The following is a 16699-nucleotide window of genomic DNA, read 5'->3' on the forward strand; positions in this document are numbered from 1 at the left end:
GGACGCCCCTCGACCAATCATGGTTAGAGCCTCAGGGGCTCTTCTGATTGGTCAAAGATACCTGGAGCGGTCGAGATTCCTTTTCAGCTCAGAACAGAGACAGATGGAAGCGCTGCACCCTCGCGGTAGTGCAATTATGCTACACTCCTAAAGGATTATCAATGGATACTCTAACATTTAATCCAAAGAAAACACAGAAAAATTAGCATTGACTAGCAAAATCCTGCCTACAGCACCTTTAAACGGGCAACTTTTTTTTGGCCTTTTGGTTCCTTTTTTTAACTAATTGATGGACTCAAAGTCAAACTTATCCTCATAGGGTTAAGGATAAGAGGTGTCACACACATTTTAGTTCAGCGCAATTTCATCTTCAGAGGGCCAAATCAACAAAATACTGCCATAATAACCTTTAAATATAAAATTTGAAGGTTTTCCTTACTGTGATGCAGATTATATGGGATGAAAATATCTTTAACTTCACAATAACCAAACAATCACTACTGAAAATGACTACAATCACAACATAAAGCCACTTTTATTGATACTTTCTGGTGTAAAATACAGTTAAATGTCCCCAAAAAACTTCTCCTATAGCTGCTGTATTGTGCATGGATGATATTGGAGAGCTTTGTGAGGGGATGAGGCACCAGCCAAAATATCCTGAGATCAGGAGGAATGCCAGATTTCATGCTAGCTGTCAAATTTATTAGAAGAAATTATCATAAAAACAAATAAGCCCAGTGTGTAACTTCTAGTTATTCACTAGATTTATCCATTATTACTCATTTTAGACACAGTTTAAGAGCAGAAATGTATTGACAATGTTTTTCCAACTTTTTTTTAGTTGGAGTTAGAGAGTTGTTTACATACCGGTGGTCCTGAGAAACCCGGCTGTCCTTGGAAACCCTTCAAATAATAAGACGACAGTGAGCTAAATCCAGTATTTCCCTCGTTGACATTCTGGTGTAAAGTGACGATCGCAGCCTCTGTGGTTACATACCTGATCTCCTTTGGGACCAGCAGGCCCCGCGGGGCCCGTGTCTCCTTTAATGCCCTGCAGACACACAATGTTCTCTCACTTAATACAGTCTGAAGTGATGCATGGAGACGGCGGACCGAGCCAAGCCAAATTTATGATGAAACACTGACCGGTGGGCCCGCCTGTCCTTGATAGCCGGGGCTGCCGGGAGGACCCTGCGGAGGGGGGAAGGAAATGTTTGCCAATAATATACAGCGCGGGCGGCAGATTCATTTTGTCCGACATGACAGTGCGGGGCGCGGCGGCTTACCGATTCGCCTTTCAGCCCGCCGCTTCCCGGGGTTCCTCGCTCGCCCTTCAGTCCCTGACAAAACACGGAGAGGCAGTGAATCAGCGGCGGCCTGCTTGTCAGTGGAACCGTCCGCGAGCGCTGTCAAAGCGTCGTCAGTCCCACAGTTCCTTTATAATGAGGCATGGCGAGCAACTTACAGGCAGTCCAGGCAGCCCCATCGTTCCTGGATATCCAGGTGTCCCCGGAGCGCCCTGAGGTAAAGATCACAGACTCAATCAAACACAGGAACCAATTATTTTTCCACGTGTTATAATTTTCGGGGGAAACCGGTTGTCAGATGCTTTACCTGCTCGCCCTTCATGCCCGCGAGGCCGGGCTCCCCTCGCTCGCCCTGCTGACCCTGAGGATGACAGCGGAGAGGTGGGATTAGATAATGAGGGGGAGGGGGTGATTTGCGTGGCGGCGATAGAGGGTCCCCAGGTGGAAGCAAGGGGAAAAAAAAAAAAAAAAAAAGACACGTTAAGTCAATATCAAAGAAAGGAAACGACTAACTGGCTTGAAAATGTGTCCCCCGTGGGACCACCGCCAGCGGACTCTGTCCTCTGTTCTGCACCTCCGTAAGGTTTCAGGATGGTAATTTAGCTCTGGGATGGCGATACCCAGAGGCAAAACACTGCCTGCTCGGTCCAACTGCTTTCCTTCTTGCTTCATTATTTCTTCTTCGTTTTTTTTTTTTTTTTTTTTTTTTTTCTTAATGGCATAAATGATGCTGATACCTTAGAATTTTACTCCCCTGTTCGCTATCCTTTTCTCACTTTCTCAACAGAACATACAGAAGTGTAAAAACACCCGAAACAAACCAAATAATGAAGACAATTTGGGGGAGTTAATGAGCAGCGAGCGGTCGTCGTCACATCACAGGTGGACTTGCACGGGCGATGTGTTCAAACTATCAGCTTACTAATTGAATTGCCGAATGGCGTTTTTCATGTAAATAATAATTTGCACGTGTAAGTGTGATCTGTTGCCTAGCAACAGCTCATGTAAGTCAAATGAGGAGTAGTATTTTTTTCTTGCCAGAAGATGCTCTTATGAAGATAGGAAATCATCAGAATCGGTGATTTAAATTGGGCTTTCTCTGTCACAAATTAATGAAGCGGCGCTTCAATAAATAGCAGGACTCTGGTCACACGAGAGCGTTTTTTTATAGGAGGTTGTGATTTAGAGAAAATGGCTTCCTCGGCCCCCGAATACGAGCAACGCCGTCAAGCGGCGGGGGTTACACTCCCCTCGCAAACTGTACAAAGTGACTTGTCGCCGCACGCCGCAGACGGCAACACCTGCCATAAAGTGCAACTACGCTGCAAATGGATTCCACGCGGCGCTCACACGGCTCGCCCATTTAGCATCTCTATTCTACTAAAACAATAAATCCCCATGAGGAGGAGGAGGAGGAGGAGGAGGAGGAGGAGGAGGAGAATTAGGAGGGCTCTCAGTCTGCACAGCGGCTCCGCTCTCCATCACTCCGACGTGGGGAATAATTGAACAACTGGAGAGAAAGAGACAACCAAACCGTTTCCTCATCTGAAATAACTTTCATTAAAGAGCCACGCAGGGAGGCGGGGGGGGGGGGGGGGGGGGGGGGGGGGGGGGGGGACGGCAGAGACGGAATAATCAAGCGGGGCCTGATTTAAAAGTGAGATGATCCATATTTGAGAAGAGGGGAAAAAAGAAAGAAAGATGAATCTATTATACCGGTTATAAGCAGCATCATGTGTTTATTAAAATGTGTGCTTTTACATGAGCAGTTTTCTGTTTTATACTTGTGCTCAATTGTATCTTTGCGCAAAATATTGTAGCTTTTCATCCAGTGCCGTCTTTATTTAATGAGGCTTTTAATATAAAGCAATACATCATAAAGCCATGATGGAAACTGTGCTGTTATAAATTAAAACTCCACAATGTAAGAGCATATTTCTGGTAATATTTTATATGTGTGAGAAGAGTTTTCTGCTCAGCCTTAGTTATTTCCCCACTAAACTTGTGTGATGGATCGCAACGGCTTTCAGGCCAAAAGACGAATTTATTCAAAGTTCTACAGAAAAAGATGGAGATATTTAACAGTAAATGAGAATTTGTGCCACATAAAAGAACTGCTGCATCGTTCATCTCTCAATTTACACTTACAAAGTCTTTTTTTTTGTTCAATTTTTCCAAATTTTTGCTTTCAAGTCATAATTGCGAACATACAGTATGTGAAAACACTTGAATATAAGAGTTTTTCCATAATGATTTTAGATTTTAAGTAGGAATAACTGAAAGAAAACAGATTAATTTGAGCCACTACTTTACAGGACCTACAGTTATTGATTATTTTTGGTCATTTTAAATACATTTCACATGAAACATCTCACATTTCAGCTGTAAGCAGTCACATCAACAATCCATAAACATCACCAATAAGTCTTTTTTGAAAGAAATGCTACTTTGGTAGTTGCTAAATTGCTAAAAGAAACGATTAACTTCACTTTGGATCTTGAAAAAAACAAAGCAGAACTAAACCATTAATATTAAAATAAAGTTGTCACAAAATTAAAGTACCAGAACTCTTTTCTAACTTTTTATTTCAGGAATTTAATAATGAAAACAGATGAAATGTGTGAAGGTGTTAATGAAACTCACAGGTGAACCAGATGGGCCCTGAGGACCGGGGAAACCAGGAGGACCCTGGGAAGAAAAACATGAACAAAAACACTTCAGAACACTCGAGAGGAGGCAAACTGATAAACATGAAATCTTTCTACATGTCTGGTTCAAATCAGGTTTCGGTCTGTTCCTGACAATTAGATGAACTCTGCAGAGACTCTGCACACGTGTGAGCGATGTGGAAAGTTTGCAGCCAGCAGGGGGCTCTGTGAACTCATGGACGGTGGCAACAATCAGCTCCTGTCAAGACTCTCCTCACGTCTAAGCTCTGAGACCAGATCCCCAGAGGTGCCGTCCTAAAATAATGATAACAAAATCTTTTTTTCCCTCACGAGCAAATTTAATGTGATACAGTGATTAGAACACGCTTTATTGGATATTTCTCTGTTGATAATAGACTTTAAATGTGCTAAAATGGAGCGGGATGCCAGTAAAGTATTGGAAAAGTCCTCCGATCACAGGCTGCGAAACTTTCTGTGCGGAGGGTGAACAACCTCGATCTGGACCGAGCCAAATGACACACTGTTTAATGCCATTGGCCCATTTAGCCTGTGGGTTAGGGCTACTATTTGGCGTCTGATGCTCTCAGATCAAAGTGAATCATATTAGGATTGAGGCAGTGAACTGGCAAGGTGGGTAGAACTTACTGTCTTCAGGCATAACAAGCATCAAGTTGCAAATATGAAAAGAATGCTTATATATAAGATGCTGGCATCAGTGTTAATGACAGTTTGATTCCTTTTTTTTCCCTTGGTAGGCTTTTTAAACAGGTAAATATGAGTGTGTGAGCAGATGGATAAAATCAGTCCTAAACACTCACGATGCTGCCTGGTATCCCAGCTGGGCCTCTTTCTCCATTGAAGCCCTATAGGCCAAACACACATGTTAAAAGGTGATTCATATATGCGTCATCTCGTCTTCACACGGCGACACGACGACTGACACTCACTCGCTCTCCTTGTATTCCCGGCGGTCCAGGCGTTCCTGGAATTCCTGGCGATCCTGTGCAGGACCGATCTCCCTGCGAGGAAGAGAAATCTAATAACCACGTAAACTCTAGAAATGAAGACATAAATGATGGTGAGACGACAGATTAGACTGACCACTGCCTGTGTCGCCTGTTCACTCCTCAGTCTGTCCAAACACTGCAGGCAGACACAGAGGACCCTCCGTTGGACGCAAATCAAGTCAAGAACAATGCAAAGCAGGAGATTTTCCATTCTGCATTCATCCCAAACCTTCCCAGAAGAATCCTACCCTGTCACAGCTGTCCAAGGTGGTGACACCAGGTTTGCCCTCGTCTCCTTTTTCTCCCTTGGCACCAACCATACCTGGCACCCCCGGGGACCCTGGCGAACAGCCCCCTTCACAGGCCTCCTGCGTTACACACATACACAACACACACACACACACGCATCAATTTTTACTCAAACATGCTGATCAAAAGCTGTCGCTAATGCACACACTCCTTCAAAAGTAGATTTCTGCTCATGAACGTACATCACCAGGAACTCCAGGGGAGTCTCGGGGCAGGTTGTGTGTCCCAGTAGAAGCCTGCAGGGAAACAGAAATCCAGTTAATCCTCGTCCACACGACCGTCATCACCTCCTTTCTCACGCAAGACAAAAAAGTTTCCTTCTTCGAAACGCAGTTCAAGGACAACGCCGTAGCAAAGTGAGGGTCCTTCAGCTACTAGACATTTTCACCATGACACGACTCCTTAATAGGGACACGACTACAATGGGGACCGGTGCCTCGTCTCAAGGTTAGCGTAATCATTTGTTTAACAGACTGTTACTGGCAATTAGACGGATCCAGACTTCCGTGCAGGCCTGTGACTCATCACGGCAAAGACACCACGCCGCCTCGGTCGTGGTTGATTGTTACACATTCATTTTAATCAGAAGAAAATCATCGACCACGGTAGAAAGAAGAAGAAGAAGAAAAAAAACTGTGATATGTGGATATTGTTAAGAATGAATGACACATTTGTAAAAGTTAAGCTGACAGCTGTGATATGACTGACATCTCGTCCACAGACAACTTCCTAAATCGCTCCAAAAGAAAATAACTGACACTGGGATATCTATAAAGTCCTACAGAAATACTAAAAATATTCATGAATCCATTTCAGTGTGCATAAAAATAAAAAGCATGGCAACTTTCAAGCATGCAACAACCAACAATGTAATAATTTGCCAACAGGATATTTGAGCAATAAATGTTAAAACATTAAAACAGGAGTGGCATTTTAAGAAATCTGTTCAAAATGGAATAAGAGCAGCCATTAAAGATGAGCAGGGCTGCATCTCTTGGAGACAAAAGCTGTTTTTGCAGATTTTGCACAGTTCGCCTGTGTATTGAATGGCAGTTATGTTTTTATTTTTTTTTTTCATTACATTATTGGCAAGTTATTAGGTTGTTATCCAACACATTCAAAAAGCTCAATATCATTAGATTACTGTAGTTATTATGCTATTGATCATTATTGGCATCAGCTTCATCCACAATGGTTTCTCAATAAAATCTTGTTACATAACTAGAACACAGCTGTTTTTCAAAACGGGTCTGTCTGAGTTTTTTCTATGCAAATTCACTGATTTAACTAATCCAAGTTCAAATTGCTGGCACCCTCAGAATTAGGGCTTAACATCATTTTTATTTATTCAGTATTATATAGACATATCTGCAGTGTCATTGCTCTGAAATGACTTCATTGTTGCCAATGTGGCAGTCATTTGTCTCTTTCACATTATAAATTCATTGCTTCTTTATAACGATTACAGGTAGTGTCTTTTCCCTCTCAGTATCTCTCATGAACCCCAAACTGTCCATCGCTAGCCCTCTGATGCCCGATCAATGTTCATGTGTTGGAACTAACGTCTTTTTTTGACACAAAACAACATACGAACACACCTGTAACAGACTTAAATACATTAAAAAAAAAAAAATTACAAATCGGGTGTTTACTGACACTCGTGAAGCATTTAACCCGAAATCCATTAAAATTTAGAAAAAACAACACATGTTAAAATACTAATTCATTCCAAAGTTGGGAAACAGAAATGTGAACACATGTGGAAAACTCCATAAAAAAAAAAAAAAATGAGATAGCACACTTGTCAATATGTTGACTCCCAGAGTTCTGTTCAGGGTGCCGCTGCTGCTGCATATCACATATTTGCGTGTGTTAATATAATAAAGAGAAGAACTGGCCCGGTCCCATCATTCCATTCAGACAAGTGAGAACTGGATGCGTGCAGGTAAACCTGACAAAACACCGAAAACTGCCAAACCTCTTGATATGGTTCAGAATTCAGGTCTAATAAGCACTTAAATAAAAGTTCTCGTTCCACATTCACTGAGAAAAGTGTCAGGATCCCCGTCTGAGCTGTGGGACCCTTTCTACTGAGGGAGCATGTCAATAGCACCTGGCCTGCTTTCAAAGTCATTACAAAGCCATTTGACATTGTTCAAACTGGAGCCATTAGCTGGAAAGGCTATTTTATGCCGCACGCTATTAGCTGTTACACAAGGAGGCCGTGTGCAATACCAGACGGGCTCAAAGGAAGGTTTCTTTATAATTATATGTCACTGTGCAATGTTCGCTTCAGCCACGCTCTTAAGGGATCTGCAAATAGCCAACTTTGTGATTTTTCAGAGCAACACAGTGTTTTTAAAGACATAAGCAGTTTGTGGGGGCCCTGAGCGCTGAGCCGCTGCTCTCAGAGAAATAATACCTACGGAAGCAGTGAAGAAAGGAAACACTGATGGGTTTATATGACCCACATTAAGGCCAAACGGGTTCTAAAGTGGGTTTACAGCGGACAAAATCTGCCGCGTTTTGTCAATGTTTGCAGCTTAGCAACAGATCTGATCTTGTGTAAAGACTCAGTCAGGTTCCAGCGCCCTCCTCTCTCTCTCTCCCTTCATTTCCCTCGTGTCAGTATGGAGATTAGGTCTGCGTAGTCATTTTAACAATGGAGGCGCTCCTTAATGTGCAACCAATCAAAACTTCTCTGCAGAGTTTCTATAAGATCAGCTTCAACAGTGTCTCCCTTTCCTTCATTAAGCAGTTACTTTAATTCCTCTGCTGAAGGTGAAGTTCCCCTTGAGTGCTGGCTGGAGATCAGCATTGATGTTCCCCTAATGAAATTAAGCCATAAACAGACTTGAAAGAGACGAAATTGACACAATTTGTACTCAGAAACTCCACACCGCACCTCATTTCTCCACTTTAAAATAAGGACAGTCCACAGTGACGCATAAAAGCTCACTTTTAACTAGTTTAAAAAAAAAAAACGGACTAAAACTTTGGATGTGTTACTGCATAAATTCAATGCTTACAAAGGCACACAATGAAAACAATAGGGCCATCTTTTTTTTTTTTTTAACAATCCCATCTCCTCACGGATGCAATACTGATGTGGGCCACAGATCTTGACTCACGGCAGATAAGATCCACCTCTCCTCCTTTTGCTTTTGTTTCTATTACTTTTACTTACGCTTTTTCCAGGCAAACCCGGGTTCCCCGGTATCCCGTCGTTTCCGGGGATACCCTGAAATGAAGGAACTGAGGTTGAACTCGTCTGCTGCCAGTCGAGGGCGAACAACTCCCATCTCCACCAGGGGTTAAGGCAGAGTCAAAGGAGCAGGCTCAAAATAGACGGAGGTCGTTCCTTCTCTGCCGTGTCTCACAATTGCCAAAAAAAATAAAAAAATAAAAAAATCCAAATCCTCCTGAATTTATGAACTTTTTTGGATAAGAACAAATGCAACCTCGTCAGAGACATGACCTCTTGAGTTCAGTCAGCTGCACTGAATGCTTTTACTTTGCTTTGTTTTGTTTACACCTTTGACTCTTGCAGCACAGAGCATCACTTTATTTGAAGGTCTGTTTAAAAGACAAAACTGCCCCGAAAAAACTCAAAGAAATTCATATTTTGGATGAACCATTTGGCAAACCTGCAGATTAAAACCAGACCTTCAAATAACTGTTCATGTCTAGGCTGACATACCAAAAGCTTGCTCATTTGCTTCCCACGCGGGTTAAAGCTTGAAGCACCTGACGGGTTAGTGCCGTTTGAACGGGATTTCAGTCTCGAGCCTATTTTTTTGTTGAGGTTACTGCACAGATCAGTCCATTTCCTACATGCACATTATGGATTATGTTCACCCCTGAAGATGCAAAGCATGAACCCAAAGTGCCCAAGCCGTAAGCCTGCATCATAAGTACCGTCTTGTTCAATTCAGGCTCGTGGAGCAGCTGCTGAATTGAACTGAAAAAAAATCTCCCACTCCAACTTCCTTCGAAGCCTTTCTCTTACCTGAGGTCCCTGGACTCCAATGAGTCCCTGCGGCCCCGGGGGACCAGGAGGGCCGGGAGGTCCTGGAGGGCCCTGCAACATATGGAAGCAAGACTCGAAATGACAAAAAAAAAAAAAAAATCACAGTCCAAACAGAATGATGCGATTTGCCAAAGTTTGAAAGGTAATAAGAGACGCAGAGCTGTCAGGCAGGAGTCCTGGCTGACGGATCAGACCTGAGGCCCGGGCTGCCACGTGCTTATTGGAGTTCCTGGAGCTCCCTGGAAGGCAAGAAGCAAAAAATAATAATAATAATCAGAGCAGTGCCGGTGTTTATGGCATAAACAGAAAGTGCACAGTGTGAAGTTATTAAGTGCAACACAACAAATGTCAAACCGCTGAAAACATACAGAGCAGTAAATGTGTGAATTTCTCAACACGGCTCCTGTGGAGTCTGTAATGAAATCCCTGCGAGTGTGTTAAAAGAATCTGTTTAATCTCCTAGTGTGAAGAACAGAAATGCAATGAATGCATTAACTGCATGTGTTTATTCCCCTGTGTGCACGTGACTGTGTGTGTGTGTGTGTGTGTACTCACTGGTCCGCCAGCACCCATGTGCCCCGGCGGTACGCAGCTGCACTCTCCAGGTTCGCCCTGAAATGAACATTTAAAACAAGCTAAAGTGGAGCTCTTTGCACAACCTGCAAAACGAAGTCCTCATTTTACATTAAAACTTCTATAACTGAAGAAAAGCTTTTAGGAGGGTTTTTTTTTTTTTTTTTTCTTCCCACAGTTCTGTGAAATCTTCATAAAGGCGGCAAAAACTCGTAGTGGTTAACTCAACCAGTTTGATTCCAATTCAAGGATTTTCTGTGTGGAATCGGCGTGTCTTTCCTCTATCTGCAGGTACAGCCAGAGGAAAGACACTGTCTCCAGGTATTCTGTATAAAACATTCAAATGACATGATTTGCTGTGGCAGCCAAAGAAAAAGATCCATGCCATAAGCCGATACAATACCCACAATGCATTCCGAATTATGTGGTTCCTTTTTTCAATTTCTGTCAGACACCAAAACCTGAGTAAAGCACCATGTAAGAGTTCCGCCAGAGCAGCTTCTGCAGACTGTAAATACACATAACCCGTCTGCCTCTTGCTCAGTCTCTTTGCTTTCAGCGTTTTTTTTTTTTCCATCATTCTGAACTTTAATTTTAACTCAGCCGTCACACATGCCCCTCTCTCGCGTCTTACACCCTCTGTGACCCTTCAGCACCGCCTCGACTGCGTCTCCATCCCTCACGCCCTCTCGGTGACAGCGCCGACTGGCTGCTCTGATGAATGCGGTAATTAATAGTCTCGCGTACGCCCTCTCTCAGGGCCCCCAAAACTCCTCTTGTCTGCCAGCAACAGTACACTTGTCACCTCCGCTGCTACTCTATCTGTGCCCCGAGGCCGGTGTATGTGTGTGTGTGTGTGTATGTCTGTGTTAGCGTCCGTGTGTGTGTGTGTGTGGGTTGGGGTGTGGCGGGTGGTGCGGCAGTAAGGGCGTTGAGCTATCTCTTGTGATTACCATCTGTTCCATCCCCTTATACCCAAACCCCTGCAGTTCCCTTCATCCAAACAAAACGGTAGACTTACCTTGTCCCCTTTGGCTCCATCAAGTCCCTGCAAGAGAAGGAGGAGAAGAGCCAGCCGCACACACACACAGACAGACACACACACAACGACAAACACTTAGTTACTCTTGCTTTGTTGTTTCAGAGGAAAGCTCACGGGGCCGCGCGCCGAGCGTAGATCAGGGGACAGAGGATGAGATGGGAGCAGACACTGCCTCTGTTATGGATCCGGGCAGACATCCTCAGTTACAAATGATGCCTAAATCAAGGACAATTCCCAAAGAAGCTCAAAAAGGAAATTACAACTCCGAGCAGACATTAATTCAGAGGCGAAAACTTCAGTTTAGTGGCGTTCATTTTTCTTACAGCTCTGTTGAGTTAATGATGCAAATGAACAAGAAAAACATGCAAATGAAAGAAGCACTTCAGACAATAAAGGGACACGGCGACTCACGGGTCTGCCTTCAGGTCCCGGCTGTCCTGCAGAGCCGGGAGCTCCGTCTCTGCCCTGTGGGCCAGGAGGAAATGGGACACGGTGTTCGAGGATATAAAGGCATTACATCATCTGAACACTCAGATTTGTGATCCTACCGGGGGTCCTGCTGCTCCAACACCCTGTGGACCCTGTGGTCCAGGAAGTCCAGGATCACCTTTGGGTCCCTGCAAACAGGAAATGTACGACATTTAAAACTGACCAGGGTGAATGTATTTATCTCAATGACAGTGTGGAATTAAAGAATTCTGATTTAATCCACCTTCTTCCCCTCTGTGCCAGCAGGGCCAGGCAGTCCGCTGACCCCAGCAGGCCCCTGTGTAGAAACACACAATCTGATTCCAGTCTGAAACATTTTTAAGATATAAATGTAAAACTTGAGATGTTTGAATAGGCTTACAGGAAGTCCTGGGAGTCCTCTGGGTCCTTCAGTCCCCTGTGAAGAATAAACAAGAGGAAAATGAAAAATGCAGTCAAATGAGGACAAAATATTTAACATCTGGGATAAAAATTGACTCCTTCGTGTCAGGAACTTATTGCACAATGAAGAGAAAACAATCCAGCATTACTGACAGGTTGGTTAAAACTTCACTGAAAAAACATCTCCTATTACTGCTCAATGGACTGATGAGATGAAAACTAAATAAAAAAAGAACAAACTAATCATATTTTCTTAATCCCCTTGGTTAAATTTCTTGTTCCACATTTGCCCTTCCTGAGCAGCCACATTGAGCGCGAAGCGTTCTGATTGGACAGGGCGTGGCCGTAACGTACTTACGTCTCCCGGAAGTCAACAGCGTATTCTCTTCGTCGTTTCTCTATTAACTTTGATGCTACAGCTTTGAAAGCGTCCGCATCGTTATGCGCCCGCTCATCTGCTTGTTTCGTGGTATCCAATTCTCATAAAACTGCCGTTAAATAAATCGTCTCCGTAGGAATCGAACCGCGGGCTGTGGGCCGTCATCTTGGATATTACGTCATCACGGCGGAGCGAGCGCAGAACGCACGGACAGTTAGTTTTAAGGAGTTTAAACTGTCATGTTAGACGGGAATTAGGCTTTATTCGGATTTATACAGTAATAAAAAGTCTCATGTAAACGCATGGATTAAGGCAGATGGGGTCAAAGGTCTTGCTCAGGGATGCACAGTGGTGACCTTTTCTCTGTGGAAATTGAACTCCCAATCTCTCTCAACCTCTGCCCCAAGAGTACGGCATCCTTATGGACTATTATGTGTTTTAAACTGTCTTTTAAACATTTGGTGAACATTCTCCGACTGTGATCGGAGGCGGTCAACCATTACCATGGAAACCATTCTCTCTTGTTGACTTACAACAGCCGTTACAACACAACCAGCTATTTAATAAATGTTTAACTAAAATTTAAAATATATATATATATATTTTTTTATACAACTTCACTGGGAAAAATGAGGTGGGTGAAACATTTTCCCAGAGGGCCATGAGAAAATTTAGCACTAATATTGAGAAATATGTATCTTTTTTTTTTTTTTACACATTATGAGCTCTGGGTCACTTTTTCTTCGAGTCGCAGTCTAGGTCTAGAAATCATGATTATATTTTTTATAGCTTGTTTTTATAACTTTCGCATTCAGCACAAAACAAAAATCCTTTTTCTTCATGGTGAAACACGTATTTTGTGAGGTGGTAATTACTAGTTCTGCCAGATGATGTGTTAGACACAACCAATAATTTAATAATGGTCTATAAAATGAGAAATTGGACCACTTTAGATGTAACAAAGCCAATAATAACAATGATAATAATAATATTAATAATAATAAAAAGAATTTCCTTTTAATTCCGGATTTCCCATACACGATCTGCATTGCTTTTCAACACTTTAGGCAGGTACAGTATATACAGGTATATTTTCTGTATCAGTAGCAGCAGCTTTAAACGTTAAACTTTTTCTAAATACACCTTACTTGTGGTCCTTGAAGCCCGACTCCAGCAGCCCCGGCCTCCCCCTACAGGAGGTGAAATAACAGCAATAATAGATTTACAGACACAATCTTCTGCATGTATTTATAAACAGGATAATACAATAAATGGACATTCCTCACCTTGCTTCCCTTGGGACCGACCAGCCCCTGAACACCTGGCAAACCTGGTTTTCCCTGAAAATCGAAATGGGTGCGCTTATCATCAGCAATTCTTACAGTAAATATATAATCACGCAATTCCCTCCTCACGTTTCTGCCCGGCTTCCCCTCTCCTGGAGGACCAGGATCCCCTCGCTCCCCCTTGGGGCCCGGCACAGCGACGCCGTCGCCCGCCACAGTGTCAGAGGAAGGACAGCTGGTACAGGCATCGCCCTGGGAGAGCACAACAAATCAAAACCATCACTCACAGCCCGTGTGGGAAAAGCGTTCTTAATTAAAAAATATCAGCGCCCTCATTTAGCTAATTAGTAATCATTTTTAATCCACCACAAACTGCATTCGCAAAAAACTGTGTGACCACAGTAGATGGAGACAAAATTTAATATAAACTATAATTATATACTGTTTCCCTACAAGAATAAATGCATTTCAGTTTTTTTCCTGAAGCTGCTCAACTTAAGGGACAGCTGTTCCTCTGCTTTCTGCGTTTATGACATGAAAATATGCATAAAATTGTTATTTAATCATTTAATTAAAAAGAACGTTCCTAAGTTTTCTAATTTAAGTTTCTTTTTTCAGTTTTTACTTATATTAGGAACAGAAAAGAATGATTCAGTAGATTATGCATAATCTTGCTTTGTGATTTCCCTGATAGCTGCCATATACATGGCCAGGGATCCATTAACTTACACAGTGTTATATCAGTCTGAAAAATTTTGACTTAAAAGCCGCTCAGCTGAATATCTTTATTTTAACATAAGCGAGTGGATATGCATAAAATAATGTGACATTGTTTGTTGCTGCCTAACGTCATGAGCTCCATGTGCCGCTGTGCTTCAAACATTCGGGATCTTAAACAAAACCAGAATATTTCATATTTTTCTTATAAATATGTTGTATTGGCGCCATTGATTCATCGAATCGATGGATACGAATTGGAGTTATACAGAGCACTAAATTATATGACGCTAATCAGAAAAAATATCACACCGACAAATTAGTCCAACCAGTAAGATTATATACTGTACCTTCTCTCCCTTCAAGCCCATTAAGCCATCGCGACCCGGCTCTCCAGGCAGTCCTGGAGCACCTGGAGGTCCACCCAATCCATTTTCTCCTTGGTTTCCTTGTTCGCCCTGGTATTAAAAAAAAAAAAAGCCAGACAGTCACCTTTTTATAGCTTTTCCAACCTTCATTAAGAACATACACTCAGATTTATGAACAGCTGATGCTGCAGAGAACAAACAGCAATGAGAACAACTCATGTCGTCATATTTTAACAAAAATACATATTGACAAAAATATGCCCAGTGTGTGTGGAAGACACAAAAACTCAATGTGTTTTGGTAAAAAAATGACCCATTTCAACAAAGGTATGAATGGTCACTGTCGTGTCCTTCAGGAAACCAGGGCCAGTGTGTTTGATTCATTTGAACTTAGGTGGAAAAAAGGGGAAAAAAAGAGAGGGAGTAATTCATTTAGCCCTCCAATATGGACACTATCAGTCTCAGTATTCCAGTAACTATCTGGCTCCGCTTTGAAGTTGAAGCCGAGTAATTCCAGAGGATGGCTTTCAAGGTAATTTAAGGCGGCAGCCTGTCTGTGTTGATGGCAGATTTATTTCCCTGCTTTTTTCAGGGCAAAGTGATGTGAATGTTCCCAAAGACTGATCTGCTGGTCAAAGATGAAGCACTATGGCTGCCTGGACTCTGCTGAAATATAATCTGATAGCGTGCGGCGGATGTTTTCCTTCTGAGTTCAGCACATGTCAAATTAGTTCAGACTGTTATTAAAGCCTCATTAGAGATGTTCCCAATACTCTGATTGCTTGAGGATTTTTTTTTTTTTTTTCCCCCCACTGGATTATTTATTACAGGCTGTTTTTGTGAGAGTGGACATGTCACAGTATAAAAGCCTCATGAGATCGGATTACACGTTTAATTCCTCAACTGACAGACAGCATCTTTAACTTGCTGTGGGATTAACGTACACAGACAATTCAGCTGGAAAATGTACCTTTTCTCCTTTAGCGCCAACCAGTCCTGGTGGACCCTGGAAAAGCAAATAGAGAGTGATGCAGGGATGCAAAATTTACAAGGAAAAAAAAAACGTAAATTCATGGAAAGACACGTGAGCAGTCACGTGCACGCCCCTCGACGTGGTCAGGTAAGATATTAACTGTTGACGTACAGCTAACCACAGCGGCACACAGCATGTAATTGAGCAGGACGACCGACGCCGACAGAGATTTATTATCACTGGTAACTAGAAGAGGAGGGCAGCGAGAATCCGCCTGAATCCCACTTGTACACTAAACATTACGTGCCGATTCGCTTCGTGTGTGAATTTCTGTCCGTCTCCTCATTTTCACCCGTCCACTGGACTCTTAACCTCAAAAAAATAATATATATATAGGATACCAAGACGCTGCTGCATGAATTATGATGTGACGCCTGGTAATAATTCTGATGAAGCAATAGTTGCCATGGCGAAGAGGTTCTTAAGGGTGGGAGGATGAGTCTCTGGTTGAAAGTCTGACTTCCGAATGTTTCTCTCAGTCACAGGAAATAAAGAGCAGAAGCCTTTAAATATCTGTTTGAATCATTAGTATGTGGCTCTGTTACAATTCTGAAAACATTCGTCTTTCTCTGACAACACACCTGTTTACCGTCAGCCCCGAGCCCTGGAGGTCCAGGCAGCCCCGGAGGACCTGGTTCCCCTGGTTTGCCGGTGGCTGAATCAGGCCATTTCGATTGGGTGGGTCCGCTGCCGACCTCTGACGACTGACACACACCGCACTCGCCCTGGGGAAGGATGGGAAGGAGTGTGAACCATAGTCAGGCTCTGAGGGACGCGCATGCGACCTGTGACCTTACCTTCTCACCCTTTAGGCCCGGAACACTGAGACCAGGAATTCCCTGTTCTCCCTGAAAACAAAAGAAATTTATATGGAGGAGAGAAACACTGGGAAAGAATCTTTTTTTGAACAAACTCCAAGACTTATATTCAACAACCCTTCTTTTTTAAGCAGAGTAAACAATCTGACTGAATACGTCTCAGTCTGGTCAGAAGTTATCTGATATCTGAAAGAAAAAAACCATTAAGGATCCGAAAACCGATAAACGCTACTACTGAATTTTAAAGTTTTTCCGTTAAGTCTCACCTGCATGAATGATAGGAGGCTT

The 16699-nt window shown here is 42.9% G+C and overlaps 1 protein-coding gene across 3 annotated transcripts in view; it reads right to left on the reverse strand.

The window, feature by feature from the left end:
* Positions 1-16699, reverse strand: part of col16a1 (collagen, type XVI, alpha 1) — a 76500-nt gene that overhangs the window by 9811 nt on the left and 49990 nt on the right. For 2 of the 3 annotated variants that reach the window (XM_030082257.1, XM_030082256.1), the window contains exons 27-54: positions 16391-16441; positions 16175-16318; positions 15531-15566; positions 14543-14650; positions 13605-13727; positions 13476-13529; positions 13338-13379; positions 11791-11826; positions 11653-11706; positions 11489-11557; positions 11352-11405; positions 10920-10946; positions 9881-9937; positions 9520-9564; positions 9305-9376; positions 8483-8536; positions 5478-5531; positions 5235-5354; positions 5081-5122; positions 4927-4998; positions 4798-4842; positions 3954-3998; positions 1618-1671; positions 1469-1522; positions 1290-1343; positions 1150-1194; positions 1001-1054; positions 871-906 (exon numbers count right to left, since the gene is read on the reverse strand). In XM_030082257.1, the coding sequence (XP_029938117.1) occupies positions 871-906; positions 1001-1054; positions 1150-1194; positions 1290-1343; positions 1469-1522; positions 1618-1671; positions 3954-3998; positions 4798-4842; positions 4927-4998; positions 5081-5122; positions 5235-5354; positions 5478-5531; positions 8483-8536; positions 9305-9376; positions 9520-9564; positions 9881-9937; positions 10920-10946; positions 11352-11405; positions 11489-11557; positions 11653-11706; positions 11791-11826; positions 13338-13379; positions 13476-13529; positions 13605-13727; positions 14543-14650; positions 15531-15566; positions 16175-16318; positions 16391-16441 (1701 nt within the window). The remainder of the gene's footprint in view (positions 1-870; positions 907-1000; positions 1055-1149; positions 1195-1289; positions 1344-1468; positions 1523-1617; positions 1672-3953; positions 3999-4797; positions 4843-4926; positions 4999-5080; positions 5123-5234; positions 5355-5477; positions 5532-8482; positions 8537-9304; positions 9377-9519; positions 9565-9880; positions 9938-10919; positions 10947-11351; positions 11406-11488; positions 11558-11652; positions 11707-11790; positions 11827-13337; positions 13380-13475; positions 13530-13604; positions 13728-14542; positions 14651-15530; positions 15567-16174; positions 16319-16390; positions 16442-16699) is intronic. The other variant, XM_030082258.1, reaches the window with a different exon arrangement.

The sequence above is a fragment of the Salarias fasciatus genome, chromosome 22 (genome assembly GCF_902148845.1).
Source record: "Salarias fasciatus chromosome 22, fSalaFa1.1, whole genome shotgun sequence".
In the NCBI taxonomy this organism is placed as follows: Eukaryota; Metazoa; Chordata; class Actinopteri; order Blenniiformes; family Blenniidae; genus Salarias; species Salarias fasciatus.